General features: G+C 44.1%; 1 protein-coding gene and 1 long non-coding RNA gene across 3 annotated transcripts in view; one reads left to right on the top strand and one right to left on the bottom strand.

Annotated features, from left to right (window-relative positions):
- LOC124292752 overlaps nt 1–9882 on the bottom strand; it is a 156215-nt gene extending 146333 nt beyond the window's left edge. Inside the window, exon 1 of the long non-coding RNA XR_006902658.1 lies at nt 9675–9882. This is a non-coding gene — a long non-coding RNA (uncharacterized LOC124292752). The remainder of the gene's footprint in view (nt 1–9674) is intronic.
- The window catches only part of LOC107216470 (glutamate receptor 1), a 157882-nt gene extending 142769 nt beyond the window's left edge, over nt 1–15113 (top strand). Inside the window, exons 9-20 of one of the 2 annotated variants that reach the window (XM_046730560.1) lie at nt 2343–2450; nt 3027–3140; nt 3294–3414; nt 3486–3580; nt 4720–4943; nt 5098–5310; nt 7397–7595; nt 7733–7977; nt 9014–9260; nt 9351–9425; nt 10275–10329; nt 11247–15113. In XM_046730560.1, the coding sequence (XP_046586516.1) occupies nt 2343–2450; nt 3027–3140; nt 3294–3414; nt 3486–3580; nt 4720–4943; nt 5098–5310; nt 7397–7595; nt 7733–7977; nt 9014–9260; nt 9351–9425; nt 10275–10295 (1662 nt within the window). In that variant the 3' untranslated portion in view covers nt 10296–10329; nt 11247–15113. The remainder of the gene's footprint in view (nt 1–2342; nt 2451–3026; nt 3141–3293; nt 3415–3485; nt 3581–4719; nt 4944–5097; nt 5311–7396; nt 7596–7732; nt 7978–9013; nt 9261–9350; nt 9426–10274; nt 10330–11246) is intronic. The other variant, XM_046730559.1, reaches the window with a different exon arrangement.
- The last annotated feature ends 841 nt before the right edge of the window (nt 15114–15954 follow it).

Here is a 15954-nt window from a genome sequence, read left to right as displayed (position 1 = left end):
GATTTGGTAAATCATCGTTTTTGAGGTCGCTGAATTATAGGATAAGTCTATGAAATTTTTTTTCCAACACAAAAGTGTCACGAAAATCTCATTGTCGCCTGACTACTAAGGGGTTATAAATCATAGCATAACGACGAGTGATTAAAAAAATTTGAAAATTTTTACGACAGGTTTCGCAGAGGTCGCACTAACGTAAGAAAAATCCTTGGTGAAATTACAAAACTGTCATGGTCAACCGTTTACCGAGTTGGCGTGGAATGCCCCATATATGTACATTCTTGCATACGAGGAAGCTGGTGCAAGGGAGCCAGACTGCCGCTCGACTGTTCTATGGCTATAAGACTTGAATTATAGAAAGATATCACGGTTTCCGGTGCACTGTATTATACAACTTCCAGGAAATATATCGCGGGGCCGGAAGTCTTCGACGATATACGTTACGCGAGACTGTTTCGTCGGGAAGATGCGAGGATCGCTGTTCCGGAGGTGTGTTTCGTAGCTGACGGTATACCAGCGCGATGTCTGCGGCTGACAGTAATTGCGACTTCTTTCAATTCTAACGGAATTCCTAGCCTCTTAGAAACGGCAACTGCCCGCCTGGCTCCGCTATCGTTCTCACCGAAGACCCCTGCTCTCGACTTCCTTGACAACTACCCGATACTCTCATCGGCATCGCTCCCCGAGGCTTCCAAACTTTTGGATCAGCTTCTCGACGATGTCTAAATGAATTCTAACCGGCTTTCAGGACTCGCACATCACACACGCGCGCCTGCACGTACCGCTCCTTTATGCCGTCAAGAAAGTGAAACACGCGCGCGTCGAAACTTCAAGGAGATTCCGTTATCCCAAGTATTTTCTACATCGAGCGAGAATTTGACTCGCCGTACCGTTTGATCCGAATGCCGAGTATTCAAACAACGACAGTCCGTGCAACGAGAGATGAACCGAACGAACTGTTGTGGGGAGATGAAAATAGATCCAGTTTCGCAGCTGACTACGCGGTGATTCAGGGCGTGGCGAGTCTCCGGCTGAATTCTTTCGGGATCCCTTCGACTCAGGCAAGAAGTACGAGAATTCAGGTTTCTGGATTGAAAAGTTGGAAAATCGAATTCGACGATTCCACAGACCGAAGTGGGTATCCCTCCCCGAACTTAACGGCAAGCCCCTTAGAGAATATTACAAAGTCTCCTCCGATCTGCCGCCCAAACTTTTACCGGCGAAACGATCCGAATTTTCTTATCAACGATTCTCTGCCGATACGTTGGATAGGGTAGGTAGAGGTATGCACACCTTTTGAAATAAATTTGAAGTTTGCGACGAAAAGTTTGGGCAAAGCGAGAGAGAAATTTTGGGGAGTTCGTGCTGCATCTCGAGACCTCTTTCTGTCCAACCGCGATATGTCAATAACCACCGAAACGCCCTGACTTCCATCTTCGTTCTCAGCTCCTCGACTTGGCGTACGAGTAATTAAGGCTAGTGCTTAAGTGCTAGAGAGTTCGGTTCCTGCCGGGCCCAAGTGGAGCGAAACAAGGTGCGGGCTGGCAGCCGTTGCCTGCCAACCAACAAAGCGGCGGCCTGCCTTGCTCTTCTCCAAGTTGACGTGACTAGCCCCCGGTCGGAGCGCCCGTCTTTCACCGTCGTCTCTCTCGCTCTCTTGCCCTCTCCTATTTCTACTCTCTTAAACCGTTTCGAGAGAGATCTGGTCGAAATCAGTTCCAGCCAACTTGAGCGGTCGCGTTACTTGTAGTAATTTGGGTTCGGTTTTGCTGGAACGAAACCGCGTTGCGGTTCAACGTTCGGTACTTCCACTTATGGAAATTGAAACTGCCTGGAAATCCGATAAATATATTACACCTTCAATCCGCAAGTTTATCGGCAGAATTACGGTAAGCCACGAAACAATGTGACAAGTTGTATCCGTTGCACGTGCATCTGGTGCTTTCAAAAAATACAACTGCAACGGGAATCATCGTTGAGCAATTTAATAAAATTGGTTAATTCTTGTGACGATCAATTAAATCCCGACGCTTATTAACCGTCGGAAAGTTCAGGCGTATCCCGAAGCTCCTAAGATTAATGTTTTTAGTTTTGGGGTAGAGACGTCTTCTTGGTACAGCCCTAACGAGGCGACGTCAAACTTACGACGTTAGTAAACTTAGGCTCGACTTGTGTCACATGGCGCGTGAATAATCTGTGTATAAAACGTTTTTGGTTCGAGCATATTTCGCCGTAATTAGGAACCAATGAAACCCGACAACATCGCCAAGTCAAAACGTGTTCTCGATTACAGTTTCCAACGAGCAGTCACGAGTATAATTGTCAATGACAAACTGTATTTCCAGGTCGAGATCGAGGGTCTGACGGGGGAAATTCGGTTCAACGACGATGGCCGCCGGCAGAACTACACCCTCCACGTTGTCGAAATGACCGTAAATAGCGCGATGGTCAAGGTGAGTTATAATAATCGCGGAAGCAGTTAGGGCTGACTAAGTGTGAGGCGGAGGGAAACTTTTTTCACTCCAATACATTGCACGGCTCGAGGAAGAGCGAGAGAGGAAGCGAAAAAAGCTCGGACAGGGGATGAAATATTCTACTTTCTGAGTTGGGTAAAACCGTCAAAGTTCACCAGATAGGGTTTATAAATGAGGTACACGCAGTCCGACTGACAACTGCAAGAAATACTACAACGGGTCCGGTCCACACGGGCTTACGATATTTCTGCGATATTTTGCCGTATCGCAGCTGGCTCAGCGATTCCTCGCACACAGCCTTATACCTAGACTATCGGGTGCGGGTGTGTAATACCTTGTAGAATTGCAGCGGCCATTTCGATAGGTGAATAATTGACGACCCCGGCGATTCGGGATTCGAACAGGAACGGCCGGCACCACGCCGTGCTTCCACGGAATCCCTGTCCGATCAATTCTTCGCAACACTTTTTTCTACTTCTCTCTCTCTCTCTCTCTCTCGCTTCTGCGGTGGGCCTGATAAGCAATTAACAAAATCCGCGCGTCTTCTGCTTCGAGGTTGCCGAATGGACCGACGAGGCTGGGTTCCAGCCGATAGCGGCGAAGTACGTGAGACTTCGACCCCAGTCGGAGATCGAAAAGAACAGGACGTACATCGTGACAACGATCGTGGTGCGTATAATTCGAGGGTTTTGACCCCTGATTGATGGCGCCCTTTGACGCTGGGGGGGCTGGACGACCATCGGTCATATCCCGAGAGATAAATGTAGTATTTTCGTAATACAGGAGCAGGAAAAGCCTTGAAGTTTTGATACTCGATTGCAGGAGGAGCCGTACATCATGCTGCGGAAACCGGAACCGGGCGAAACGCTAACCGGAAATAACCGATTTGAAGGCTACTGCAAAGATCTCGCAGATCTGATAGCGAAGAAGCTCGACATAACTTGTGAGTATTGTACGATGATCGATCACTCCGACACCCTCAGTGCGTCACGTGTCTCTCATTCAAATTTATAGACGAACTGCGCATCGTCAAGGACGGCAAATACGGGACAGAAAATCCGGACGTTAACGGTGGCTGGGACGGAATGGTCGGCGAACTGATTCGAAAGGTCGGTACATCGAACTCCAGAATCTTTGAATCACCGGTCGTACACGTTGCTAATAATGTCAAAGCAACTTTGCGAGCGAATTACTGAATTAATTGACAGCTGACTCGGGCCTTTGGCGGTAATCAAAATGAGCTCGCTAGAGCGCGCAATTAATTACAAATATAACTTCAATTAAATACAGGGATCGCGCTCGGCCACGTCTACGGCTGAATCGTCAAGTGCTGTACGAGAGTGAATCTAAACGGTTGCGTAATTTTTTCGTTTAAAAAGCAGGTGGTGTCATTTCGACAAGAGTATATTTTAATATTGTTTACGAGGACGCTGCTCGTTGCGAAAGAATTTTGTTTCGTAACATGGTCAGCGGGAACCTCGTTGTGCGAACTCGCGAAAGGATTTTCTACGCGGTACCCGTTGCTAAGCTACGCTTGCACCGGGTAGCTCTGCGATTATCGACCATGAACGTGGATAACAAAGGCTCTGCTTTGCCGTCCAAGCCTCAAAGCTTCTTCCCTGGCTCGTCGCCAGAGAGCTTCGAGCTTTCGGAACCGCGCACCCCTGCTGGCAGATTCGGCAATCCGCAAGCTGACTCCGACGGTAAGAGGTTCGAGTCCGAATCCGTTGAACAGGTTGAAACGAATTAGACGAGTGAATTGAATCGAATGATGAGGGTGAATGTGCTGGTGAATTTTTCACTCAAATATTCGACCCCGTGTATAACGGTTCTTATACACCTGTTATAACCGTCGGCTTCGAATAAAAGCGAGCTAAAGGTCAAAGGTAATGGCAATGAGAGGCTCTCGAAGAAGCGGCGCGACTGCGTATGATGTAAATTTATTCAATTCCCTTCTCTAATTACTTACAAGAACAGAGATGCTGAGCCTTGCCGTTTTCTGCGATTCTATTCTACGCTCAAGAAGTCTTGTTCTTCTGCCCTCTTTCACTCTACGTGTTATTATAGCCGCGCTGCGTTGGTTTATAAGTTCAGAGAGCAAAACAGGGACGAATTAATGCCGGGCAGGCCATCGTAAGGTGCTTATTAAGAAAGGAGAAAGATATTACTCCTTGACGAAGTACGTGCTTAGTGGACGCGATATCCGGTCAGGTCAACTTTAAAGTAATCTTGAAATTCATCCTTTCAGGAAGCGGATATCGCCATCGCCTCGATGACAATAACATCGGAACGGGAACGCGTCATCGACTTCACAAAGCCCTTTATGTCCTTGGGTATCAGCATCATGATAAAGAAGCCGATAAAACAGAAACCTGGCGTATTCAGTTTCCTCAATCCTCTCAGCAAGGAGATTTGGGTCTGCGTCATATTCTCTTACATCGGGGTTTCCATCGTCCTCTTCATAGTCTCAAGGTGACTAATGGAAAGTCGTTACAGATGAAATTATTTCCACTTTTAGATAACGGAGTTCACACCGTTTAACATCTCTTTCTAACTCGGAAAATACGCACATTTCATTCTTCTCCTTTGTGTTAAACGATGAATGTAACGGGATGAATCCTCCCAGGTTCTCGCCATACGAATGGAGGCTCCTTCAAATCAACGGTGGAAATGACCCAATGGCAGGGGCAAGAGGAGATCCTGGACTTCCGCATCCTCACGCCCCTCACGGTTCCCCTCACACGCCACATTCCAGCATGGCGAACGACTTCAGCATTCTCAATAGCCTGTGGTTTTCCTTAGGCGCATTTATGCAACAGGGCTGCGACATTTCACCGAGGTGAGTAAGCTGCGGCATTTTTTTTCTCTTTGCCTAACCGGATGCACAAAAGGCTGAAGAGCTTTCGAGCTACGATTCATACAATTCATACATTTCACTACCGGTTGTACCTGCGTGTGTTTGGCGAAGACTGAGTAGATCGAAGGCATTGCCGCGGAGAGGGTGAAAGGTTAGCTTTCTCATTTCTTTCGAGTGGAATACTTTACCCGTTAATTAGTAGAGTTCAAAAACATCGCGGCGCTTTTGCAACTTGAACAACTTGAATGCCTTTGTACGAGACAAGAGGAGCGTATTATACAGAGGGAACACTCTAATAGTATTAATTGGCTGGTAGGCAAGCAACGGGTCAATGAGGAAAACTGAAACCAGAAAGAGCCTTCAGCGGTACTTTGAGAATTTATACGCGGCTTATAGCTTTCCGCAAAAAGCATTTCTTGTCGATCCAGTCATCATCAATAATGCAACTAAAACTTGACAAGGAACAGCAAATATTTCAATTTTCAATTCTTTGCCAACTGCTAAGAGAGAGACCTAATAATTTACGCATGTTTCGACATGGCAATATTAAAGCTCAACGGACAACCACTCGCCTCGGAAAACTCAATTAATAAGTCAGCCCTTTGAAACCGTTCGCCAGAGAGGAGACGAATAGCCGCTGCAAAGATTCCCCCCCCCCCCCCCCCCCTCCGGGTCCGATGCTCCCCTCATCGCCGGTACGTTGCGAATCCTGGGAAAATCGACCCGCGCTTAGGACCAAACTATAATCTCAAGTAATCTAATTAGACTGGTTATTACATTAGCAGTTCATGATTACCAGGAGAACTTATGTAAATTAAGGGTTGGCGTGGCTGCCTGACCACCGTTAAAATTCTGCAGTGCCGCACCCGCACGGCTGCTACAAGGTGATTCAAGGTTTATTTGCGCCTGACGTTATTGCGACTCACTCGCAAACTTGGGCCAACGATTCCCTATATCAGCGAAAATAATTTGTACACCCAACGTGTTTCCAGAGCGAGACTGAATCGGGGAGTGGAATACGGCGGTTTAAATCAGCGCGAAACCTTTCCAAGGTCGAATTTTTGCCGGCTAATTTACATTTTGGCCGTTTGCATTTCCCGCCGCGGCAGTTTCTTGATTAATGAGTAAAAACGTTCGTGGTTTCGATATGAATTGCAGATTTTTCGTAGCCTTCTTTGTTGAAACGAAATGTAATGCGAAATGTCCGCAATACATACAGTAACGAGCAGGTCATTTTCTTCTTCTCGATATTTCTTACACATTCGATTTGGGTATTTGCATTTCTTCAACTACACCTTCGCGTGCGTAAGTGTGGCCGGATTCCCGTAACGCGCAATAAAATATAGGTCTGAAACAGCCGATGTCGCTTTTTACGAGAAATCGACAATTTATTCACGGTCGTTCGCTTGGCCTCACTTCGTGGAATGCCAATTTATATGCCTGACTCTTCGTTTTATGGTCTCATGACAAATTCTTCTATAAACCTCTCTGATTAAGAACCAAAAACACGGTAATCAACGGCGAAAATAATCCTATTACTTCTACCGCTTTCATTAATCGTTCCATACTTTGAAAACAAGCATAAATTGTATTTATGGACAATCGTATCATGTATTTAGTATTCGGTTTCTCAGCAAGTTTAACAATCGTTTGAAACTGGCCCTCGAATCCTGTCCCTAGACACGATGCATCGTTGCTGCACTGAAATGCATGTTAATTCAAGTATTAAAACCACGAGTAGGTCACGATATGAGGCTTGAGTCTTGAATCCGAATGCGAAGTAAACGAGACTATAACCATTTCTCGGCTGGTATAACAAAGGTACAAATTGTTGTATTCAATTATGATAGTCAAAGAATTTCCAACCCTTCTTTCCGCTGCTTAACCTACAGGCTAGGAATATAGATGCAGATATTGGCACACCCGTCACTCCGATGCCGGAGACGGATACTTCAAAAAAGAAACATGAAACGAATCGATACGAACCTAAAGTGGACAATTACCGTAGTCACAAATTACACAATCTTTCTCTGCATCTCAGGCACATCGAACACTGGTTTTGTTCCAGGTCAATTTCGGGACGGATCGTTGGAAGCGTTTGGTGGTTTTTCACCTTGATACTGATATCATCGTACACTGCAAACTTGGCGGCGTTTCTGACCGTCGAGAGGATGGTGGCGCCGATAAACTCCCCGGAGGACCTCGCTTCCCAAACCGAAGTCCAATACGGCACACTCTCCCACGGATCAACCTGGGACTTTTTCAGGGTAAGGAAATTAACCGGCTGTGTGTTTGTGCCTTTTCTTGTTCGCGCAGCAGCCTCGCAAAATCGATTGCCAAGTCCCCGAAGGGCCACGCGGCTCGGCACTGCTAAAGCGAAATTCACCCCGTTGTACGCCCGCAGAGGTCGCAGATTACCCTCTACAGCAAAATGTGGGAGTTCATGAACTCGCGGAAACACGTCTTCGTCAAAACGTACGACGAGGGCATCAGGAGGGTGAGAACGAGCAAGGGAAAATACGCGCTGCTGATCGAGAGTCCGAAGAACGAGTACATCAACGAGCGAGAGCCCTGCGACACAATGAAGGTGGGGAGAAACCTCGACGCGAAGGGTTTCGGGGTTGCAACGCCCCTTGGTTCTCCTTTGAAGTAAGTATTGAGTTTTGGCCACTATTTCATCCCCGGAGGAAAGGCACGACTTCATCTTCGGTGAATTTCTTCCTCGCCATGCTCGCGGTCTCTCGATAATGGTATAACGAGTTCCGTGATTTACTACCAAAGTTTTCCCCACTCTGTTCAGGAAATCCATCAGGATTTGGGAAATGTGCGCGCACCGTAACATCACTTGCGTTTCTTGCCTCCCAGCGACTTTTAAACTTCATATTACGTATCTGCGTCGAAATTACACTGTAGCACACCTACGTCAGACCGCGGTCGACTTCGGTTGAGTAATTAAAAGGTGGCTTTTTGCTTCCTCGACAACGCGCATCGCCGGCAATTAGCATAGAAATTTATCGCGCCACTCTTTCCAAGCTATTACCCCCGAGTACTTCCCCGTCCAAGGATCGGTCACCGCTTCACGCTGCACACTTGCGCGATGTTTTCTCCTCGACCAAAAACCTCTATTCGCGCGATGAACTCTTCAGCTCATTGTCAGTTTCGGTTGAAACGCCCGCCACTCGACGTTAATGCATTTTGTTTATCTGCCGTTAATCCGGTGTGAAATTTTCTCGCACTTTGGCACTCGAGCAAAGAGGGAGAGGAGAAATGGAAGTGCCAGTCAAACCGCAAGGAAAAAGAGAGGAACGGAGAGAGGGATCCGCGTTCGTCGGTAGTTTGGAGTCGAGGTTCGAGACGTCGTTCTTCCAACCCATCGCACCTCGCTTCCCTGCCGGCAGTGGTTTTCCTCAGCCGCGCGTCGCGCGACGTCGTCTCGCTTCTCGTTCTTCTTGTCGCCCGCTGATGAGCTTCCCTCTTTTTTCCCTCTCTCTCTCCTCAAGGACTAAGTAATTTCTTGGACACCGCGTCGTTTAGTCCCGTTTCACGGTAGATAAGCCAGCGAATGAACCGCGGCAAATTACACCGTCAAATCTCGATCATTCCGTGCTTGTTTCTCCTCCTCTCACAATTTCGCCGAGCACACACGCGACGTTCCGATTTTAAACTCCGTGTCTCCTTCCCGCAGGGACAGCATCAATCTCGCGGTCCTGTCGCTGAAGGAAAACGGCGAGCTGACCAAGCTGACCAACCGATGGTGGTACGACCGGACGGAGTGCAGACACGGGGACAAGCAGGACGCCTCGAGGAACGAGTTGTCGCTGAGCAACGTCGCCGGGATATTCTACATCCTGATAGGAGGGCTCCTGGTCGCCCTCGCCGTCGCTCTTCTAGAATTTTGCTACAAATCGCACACCGAGGCGACCAGAGCAAAGGTGCGGTCATTCGTTAAAAAGATCGCAGACATTGCGGGCGACGTTACCGCCCAGGCGATTAACCTTCTCACCCTCGATCTTTCCTTGCAGATTCCCTTGTCGGACGCGATGAAAGCAAAAGCTAGACTGACGATCGGCGGCGGTCGTGACTTCGACAACGGACGGGTATGTATAAAGAGTCGTCGATACGTAACGCTTACACAACTGTCCACAAACATTTGTATAATGTATATCTATATATCTCTATCTTACTCTGTCACGCAAATGTATAATCGTTGTATACAGTACTCACGGACACACGGACACGCAAACATATTTGGGACTTGAGGAGTAGCTTTTTAGTTCAGTGTCGAATCGACGTGTCGAGAGTAGGTATATTAGTTTGGCAAACTTCAACTGGGCAATAATACTTACTTGCAAGCTCTCGGCGATCTGAGAAGATCGCTTATCTGAAGTAAACTCCGCACACACCAAACTACTGATACCACGGACAGCTGTCGGTAGGAGGTTGAGTCGGTGAGGGTTCGCCTCGCTGCAGAATGCTTGCGCAAGCGACGCGATCTCGGGCCACGGTCAAATGCTACAGATGCTAGTTCTTCGTTGGGAAATGGTCCGACGACTAATACCTGTTGGTGAAAAAATAATAAATAATATATTGCCTTTAACTGTGCGGAAGAAAGCTTTCTACCGTTTAATTTTCAACAGCCGACCGATTGGCCGTCCGACTCAACTTCATAGAACACGCTTGGCATGCAATTTATAGCAGCAGTACGTTTAACGTCCCGATATAATTTCAGTTAAGGTTTGTTCGAACTGTTTGTTTCATTCGATTGTAAAAAATACATATATTGCATATCTAGGTATATTATACATCTACTCTACAAACAGATAAATAATAAATGGCTGTGCGAACGGCTGGCTGGGTGTTGCGTTTCAGTGATATGTTCGTTATCGTTTTTATACGGGAGACGTGTAGCATTTCGCATTTCGTTTCTATTTTGTTTTTGTCTCTAGTGGTACGGACTGCAGAGTTAGACGGAGGATGCATGCGCCTATCCCGGGACCATATGTGAGTACTCTCACCCTTAATTATCCCTCATTCATTCTGCTTTCGTATTAAAAGAACATTTTACTTTCGTCATTTCGCAACACCGACTCGTTTCATCTCTCAGCTCAGACCCTCCACTTGATTTCTCTAATATTCCACGTCGTTAGATTCTCTTTACTTTATTTCAACTCGACTTTCGTCTCCTTTTCACCAGTATATTTACTCCCGCTTCAGACCCGAATCCTCATCTTCGTCCCACAAATTTACGTTACAATTTTTAGGCTCATCATTTTTCACGAAGCATCCGATTGCCTGCTTGCCTGCGTTCATATAGTTGAAAACGAGAGGCATGTGGCTTTAGAAATTTACCGTTTCACGCGCAACGTATACATGTTCTTTGATTGAAACTTCAGTATAACCGCAATCACGCAAGTTGACGCGTCAATCGATGTTTACATTGCATGAGCCTTGGTACAAATTCAAAGTACGATGTACTTGCATTAAACATATGCCTATAATATAATATATACATATTACATATACCAATACGTTATTGCGCTTGTTTTCTTTTTTCTATATAATTGTAAATATACCTTTTATAATTATTCGCAGTCACGTCAAGAAGAAAAACTATGAAAACCGAACGTCAAACCCAACATCATTTCTGTAAATAATTCTCAATTTGCTTATAGATAATACCACATGTTCCTTGGCATTATTCATTCAATAGTCAGATATCCGAGAATATTGTCATTTTTTTTTGGCATCCTATTGACGCAAACCGACGTATCGGACCGCATATTCCATCCTCGAGAATTTCCAACTAACGTTCGTTGAAAAAATAAAAAAAAAAAAAAAATAAATAAATAAATTAATAATTAAACCTTAAAGACAGAAGTAGCTAAAGAAAATGTTAAAAATGGCAATTATTTTTCCAGTACTACGCGCCAGCGAATGCGATTGGCAATGCCGAGAGCGACCAGGTGCACAGCAATACTCACACGCAGGTTTAGATTCGTCCGACGCAACGCGATTTACACCCCCAGCCCCACCCCCGCCCCCGCCGCCGCCGCCACCACCACCGCCGCCGCCTCCGCCGCCCCCAGCAAAGCCGAGCAGAAGCGTAACGTTTGCTGAACCACCGCCGAAGAGCCCGAAGCCAAGACGCAGGGCGAGTATGGCTGCCCTGGAAATGGCCGTGCCCTGGATGCCTGCGCCCCAAGGCCCCCGGACCGGCGGTACTTCCGGTTCGAACAGAAAGCCGGAATACGTAACTTGAGAGGCAGAAGCCGGTTCCAGCGGTGGAAACTTGGCCCGAATCACGTGCGCATCACGTGTATCATTCAACGCATTCGGTAAATCAGAGGACTATTTTTTTATTCTCAGTGCGGGAAGGTGGAACGTTGTTCCATTGGCTAGCGATGAAAATCGATCGTTTGACGCGTTGGTTGTTAGAAATTTAAATTCGACTTTTAACGCACTGAGAATAACCATTCCCGTACGGTCGTTCAATGAAATGCGTAAACGTTTCTACGTACTTAATAATAATGATAATAATAATAAATATGTATATAACTCTAAGAAAATGAAAAATTTAAATCATAACCAGTAACGCGACGATTGAGGAAAGTGACGATGACGATGATGATTAACCGGACGACACGCTTATCGTATATTGATGATGGTCCTGGGGTGGGTGCATGTGCGACAAGCAACACAAATCTATAATTCGATAATATATATTGACTGCCATCTCGCTGACGACGAAGCACAACGCTCTGCAGTTATGTGAAGATATATATTTAATAAATATTATATATATATATATATATATATATATAAAAATTATTAAATAATAATGAGGAGAAAAGTAAAACTCTCTACTGGTGGTGACGAAAAAACGATCGAACAATCGGGTGCCACTTACGCCGAGTCGAATATTGTTCTGTACATTTGTCGACTTGAATGCGGAATAAGAAAAAAGAAGAGACAAAGAAAAGAAAAAAAAAAAAAAAACAACCAACTACTACAATATTATACATACAAATAAACATACACTGTATTGTGTGAGCCGGTGAAAGTTTATCGTGCAAGTGTGAAATTATATATTATATATGCATATATACTATATACATGTTAATCCTGTACGAGTGACTGAAAGCCCGCAGATGGCCGAATGAGTATGTGAATTTTTAATTGTAACGATAATCGTAAGGGTGCACGAGACGAGCGTATGAATCACGCGGCCGCAACTATTTATTGCAAATAAAAAATTTGGAGAAAAAGTACACGGAATAAAAGGATAAAAATAGAATAATAAATAAATAAAGTAAAGTAAAACATTGTCGGAATAATTATATTCGTATATGATTATGTATCGTGTTTCTGAGTAAAAGAGAAAAGAGAGAGAGAGAGAGAGAGAGAGCGTGATGGAAATGTTGACAAGCCTATGAGTTAATTGTGTGAGTTTACCGTATAAATATATTCCTTATAAGTATAATAACGATTTGCGCCGATCACTGAAGGCTGACCCTCCGTTACTGCGGTTTCCGGAATTGAAAACCCTGAAGAAATAATCCCTCGCCCATCGAGTCCCTCCAGCGGTTTTTTGCTGACTAATGACCAAACCAATTTCAGTTAGGTCTCGCGGCCCATAATCCGAACGGTATTTGTAAGATTACCCATTTCTTCACCGATACAATCTTATTACAGCCTCGTCTGAAGGTTTTACGCGTCTGAAATTGGTGCGGAGCACAACGATTTACAATCGAGATCATCGACCGTCGTATCGGTAAATAAATACCTCGTTTTCTCAATGCTGGAAACCCTTTTCTTATATGGTCAGCCCAGTGCGAGCCTTGTCTGTAATTAATATAGTGGCCCGAAAAAAAAAAAAACGTGCCAAAGGGCGATACGAGAGGCTTTGCCTGATATTACGAGGAAGTTCGACGACTCAATTGACTAGGAATCGCTCGACCCATGCAAAAAACGAAGTAATAAACGATGTCGAAACGCTCTGTATTATAGTACACGTGTTCATTTTCACGTAATATCAAACTAGGCCGTATTTAAGAATCCGATGCAAGCGTAACGTGTACAGCAATTAGTGGCACACGCGGATTGGTGCGGATAAAAATTAAACACTTTGGCATAAAATATGGCCAAGTTTGTTCGTTTGATTTCTCGATGCATCATTCCACATTCGTTCGTTCCGATTTGAATTCACTCATCCTTTTTTGTGCATACGTTAGGGTGTTCGAGAAAAAAATAACTTACGATTTTCAGCCGTGGCACCCCGTAACAAGTTTTTTTTTACGTCAAAAGAAAGATTCTATGAAAAGATGAGCGTTCTACGTTATTGGAAGATCGCGCTCATTCGATTTTTCCCACGATCCATAAAACGACAATGTATCATCCGTGAATCTCAGTTTCCTAAATTAAAAGTTCATATTGAATTATAACGATTTTATGAGACTGAATTAATAATGAAAAAGTCGTCAGATACATTTCTTGAACGTCGACTGAAGACTTGATATTATAAGTGTCGGTATCCTTTTTGACGTAAATTGATATTGCGATTGATGTAAGCAATAAAAAGAAATTTATTTACAATACTTCGTAAGTTTAAAAAATGTATGAAAGTGAAATATCAACTGAGCGCGACCTTCCATATAACGTGGAACGTTCATCTCTTCACAAAATTTTTCTTGTAACCCGAATGAACTTTTTAGGGGCGCCATGGTGGAAAATCGCAAATTACTTTTTCTCAAACACCCTGGTATACATATAATAATACATGTGTATATGTATAGATATTTTAAGCACCGCTGCGTGCGCCACGCTGTACACAATCCATATTAATATCATATCGTCAGTTTTTACTTACATAATTATTGAAAATAAAATATATATATATATATATATATATATATATAATACTATTAAACACAATAAATAAGTTTAAAATAAAATCAATAATAAATAATGAATATGGTGCGAAGCGTTGCAGTTAAGTAACGCGGAGATAAGACTACGTTGCTACAATGTTGACCCAGTGTGATTATTCTATTGTACTTATAATACTTCAGCAACCAAAAAAAAAAAAGAAAAATGATTAAAATATGACTAAACGATAATGTTTCACTATCTAATATTCTCACCGGGCGTTGTTAAGTTTGCGAGTATAATTATTACCATTATAAACCATTATAATTTTTTTCCCCTTCAATCCTTGATACAATTTACATTGCAGCAAGTACTGATTTCGCAGCGTTTTTCAAAGGCTTGAACTGATTCTTCTTACTTTGATATTTAAAAAGATTTCGTTGCAATGTATTGTAGATTACAATAAATCAGCCACTGCGGCAAGCTTTACGTTTCCTGGTTTTTAATATAGTATTGAAATAGAACAATAAATAAAATAAAAGGAATAAATATGGAAAACCTACAAGTCCGAATCAAAACTCAACATAACTTAAATTGAACAATATTAATGAAAATATTATTATAAAAAAATCAAAGAGGAAAAAAAAAAAGGAAAATTGCAGAATCATAAAAGAAAGCAGTTTTAAACCAGCGTCTTCCAGTCGCCGCCGCCACCCGGTATACGAATAACGAGCAAATGAACAAAACACGTATCTACACAATGTTGCAAGGTGCGGCAAATCGTACGAATCCACGATACCCGGCACCTGCACTAAACACAAACTCTTTCCTCACCCGCGTTTCGCAATGAGATACATACAACTATAATTATGTAAAACGATGTAAGCCAAATAAAATTTGCATAAATACACGATCGTTTATTTAAGTGTATCACAAGACGTATCGATTGATTCACCTGCCAGTTCCCACTTCCCCGGCAGCCGCGGCTGTCGAAATGTCAACTTTAGGTTGTTCAACTGACAGCATTGACAACTGGTCTTTGAATATGCACACGCGAAAGGAGCGAGAAACTCGTTTGAGGGTAACGTCATATTGTTGTCATATTGACCAACGAAATGGGTACGCTATCTGATTGTGAGATATCGCGCGATAAGGAAACGGAGAAAGGGACAAAGTAGAAGCAACGTATTTCGTCGTTGTGTACGAGTATGAGTTTACAGCAATGCGTAACAGGCGGACAGGAATGGTTTTGCGTGAGCGTGTTCAAGAATCCGAATATGATACATAATCGCGTGCTGTGGAAGAAATCTGATGTAAAAGGATGTATACCCGGTAGTTAACGTGGTAGGAAATAAAAATGGTAAATATATACGGAACGGAGTAGAATTATGCGCCGCTTTACAGCCCTTAACTAGTCTGCGTGAGTATTCATCACGGTGATAGACTTCCGGGGAAAAGAAGAGACCGGTAATAAAAAACGACCCGGTATTTACACGAACCCCCAAATGACTCACCTCTCCGGGGACTCCGGAGACTCTGCAGAGTCACGATAATCGATATCATTTCAACTCCGTGCATCATTTTTACACAAAAATTCAACCACGCTGGTATCGGGGACAGTTATCAACAGGCGGAATAATCATTACGCCTGCAAAGTTCCTTTTCTGAAGCAGCGTGAGTCGTGGTTTGATATTAAAGTACTCGTCGATTCGTGGTCCTTTCAACTATCCTTTCTAACAAGGATTATCTTCAAAGGTCTAG

The sequence above is a fragment of the Neodiprion lecontei genome, chromosome 2 (assembly GCF_021901455.1).
Source record: "Neodiprion lecontei isolate iyNeoLeco1 chromosome 2, iyNeoLeco1.1, whole genome shotgun sequence".
Taxonomy (NCBI): domain Eukaryota; kingdom Metazoa; phylum Arthropoda; class Insecta; order Hymenoptera; family Diprionidae; genus Neodiprion; species Neodiprion lecontei.
Note: the sequence above shows the minus strand (reverse complement) of the source record. Positions and strands in the feature narration are given on the sequence as shown.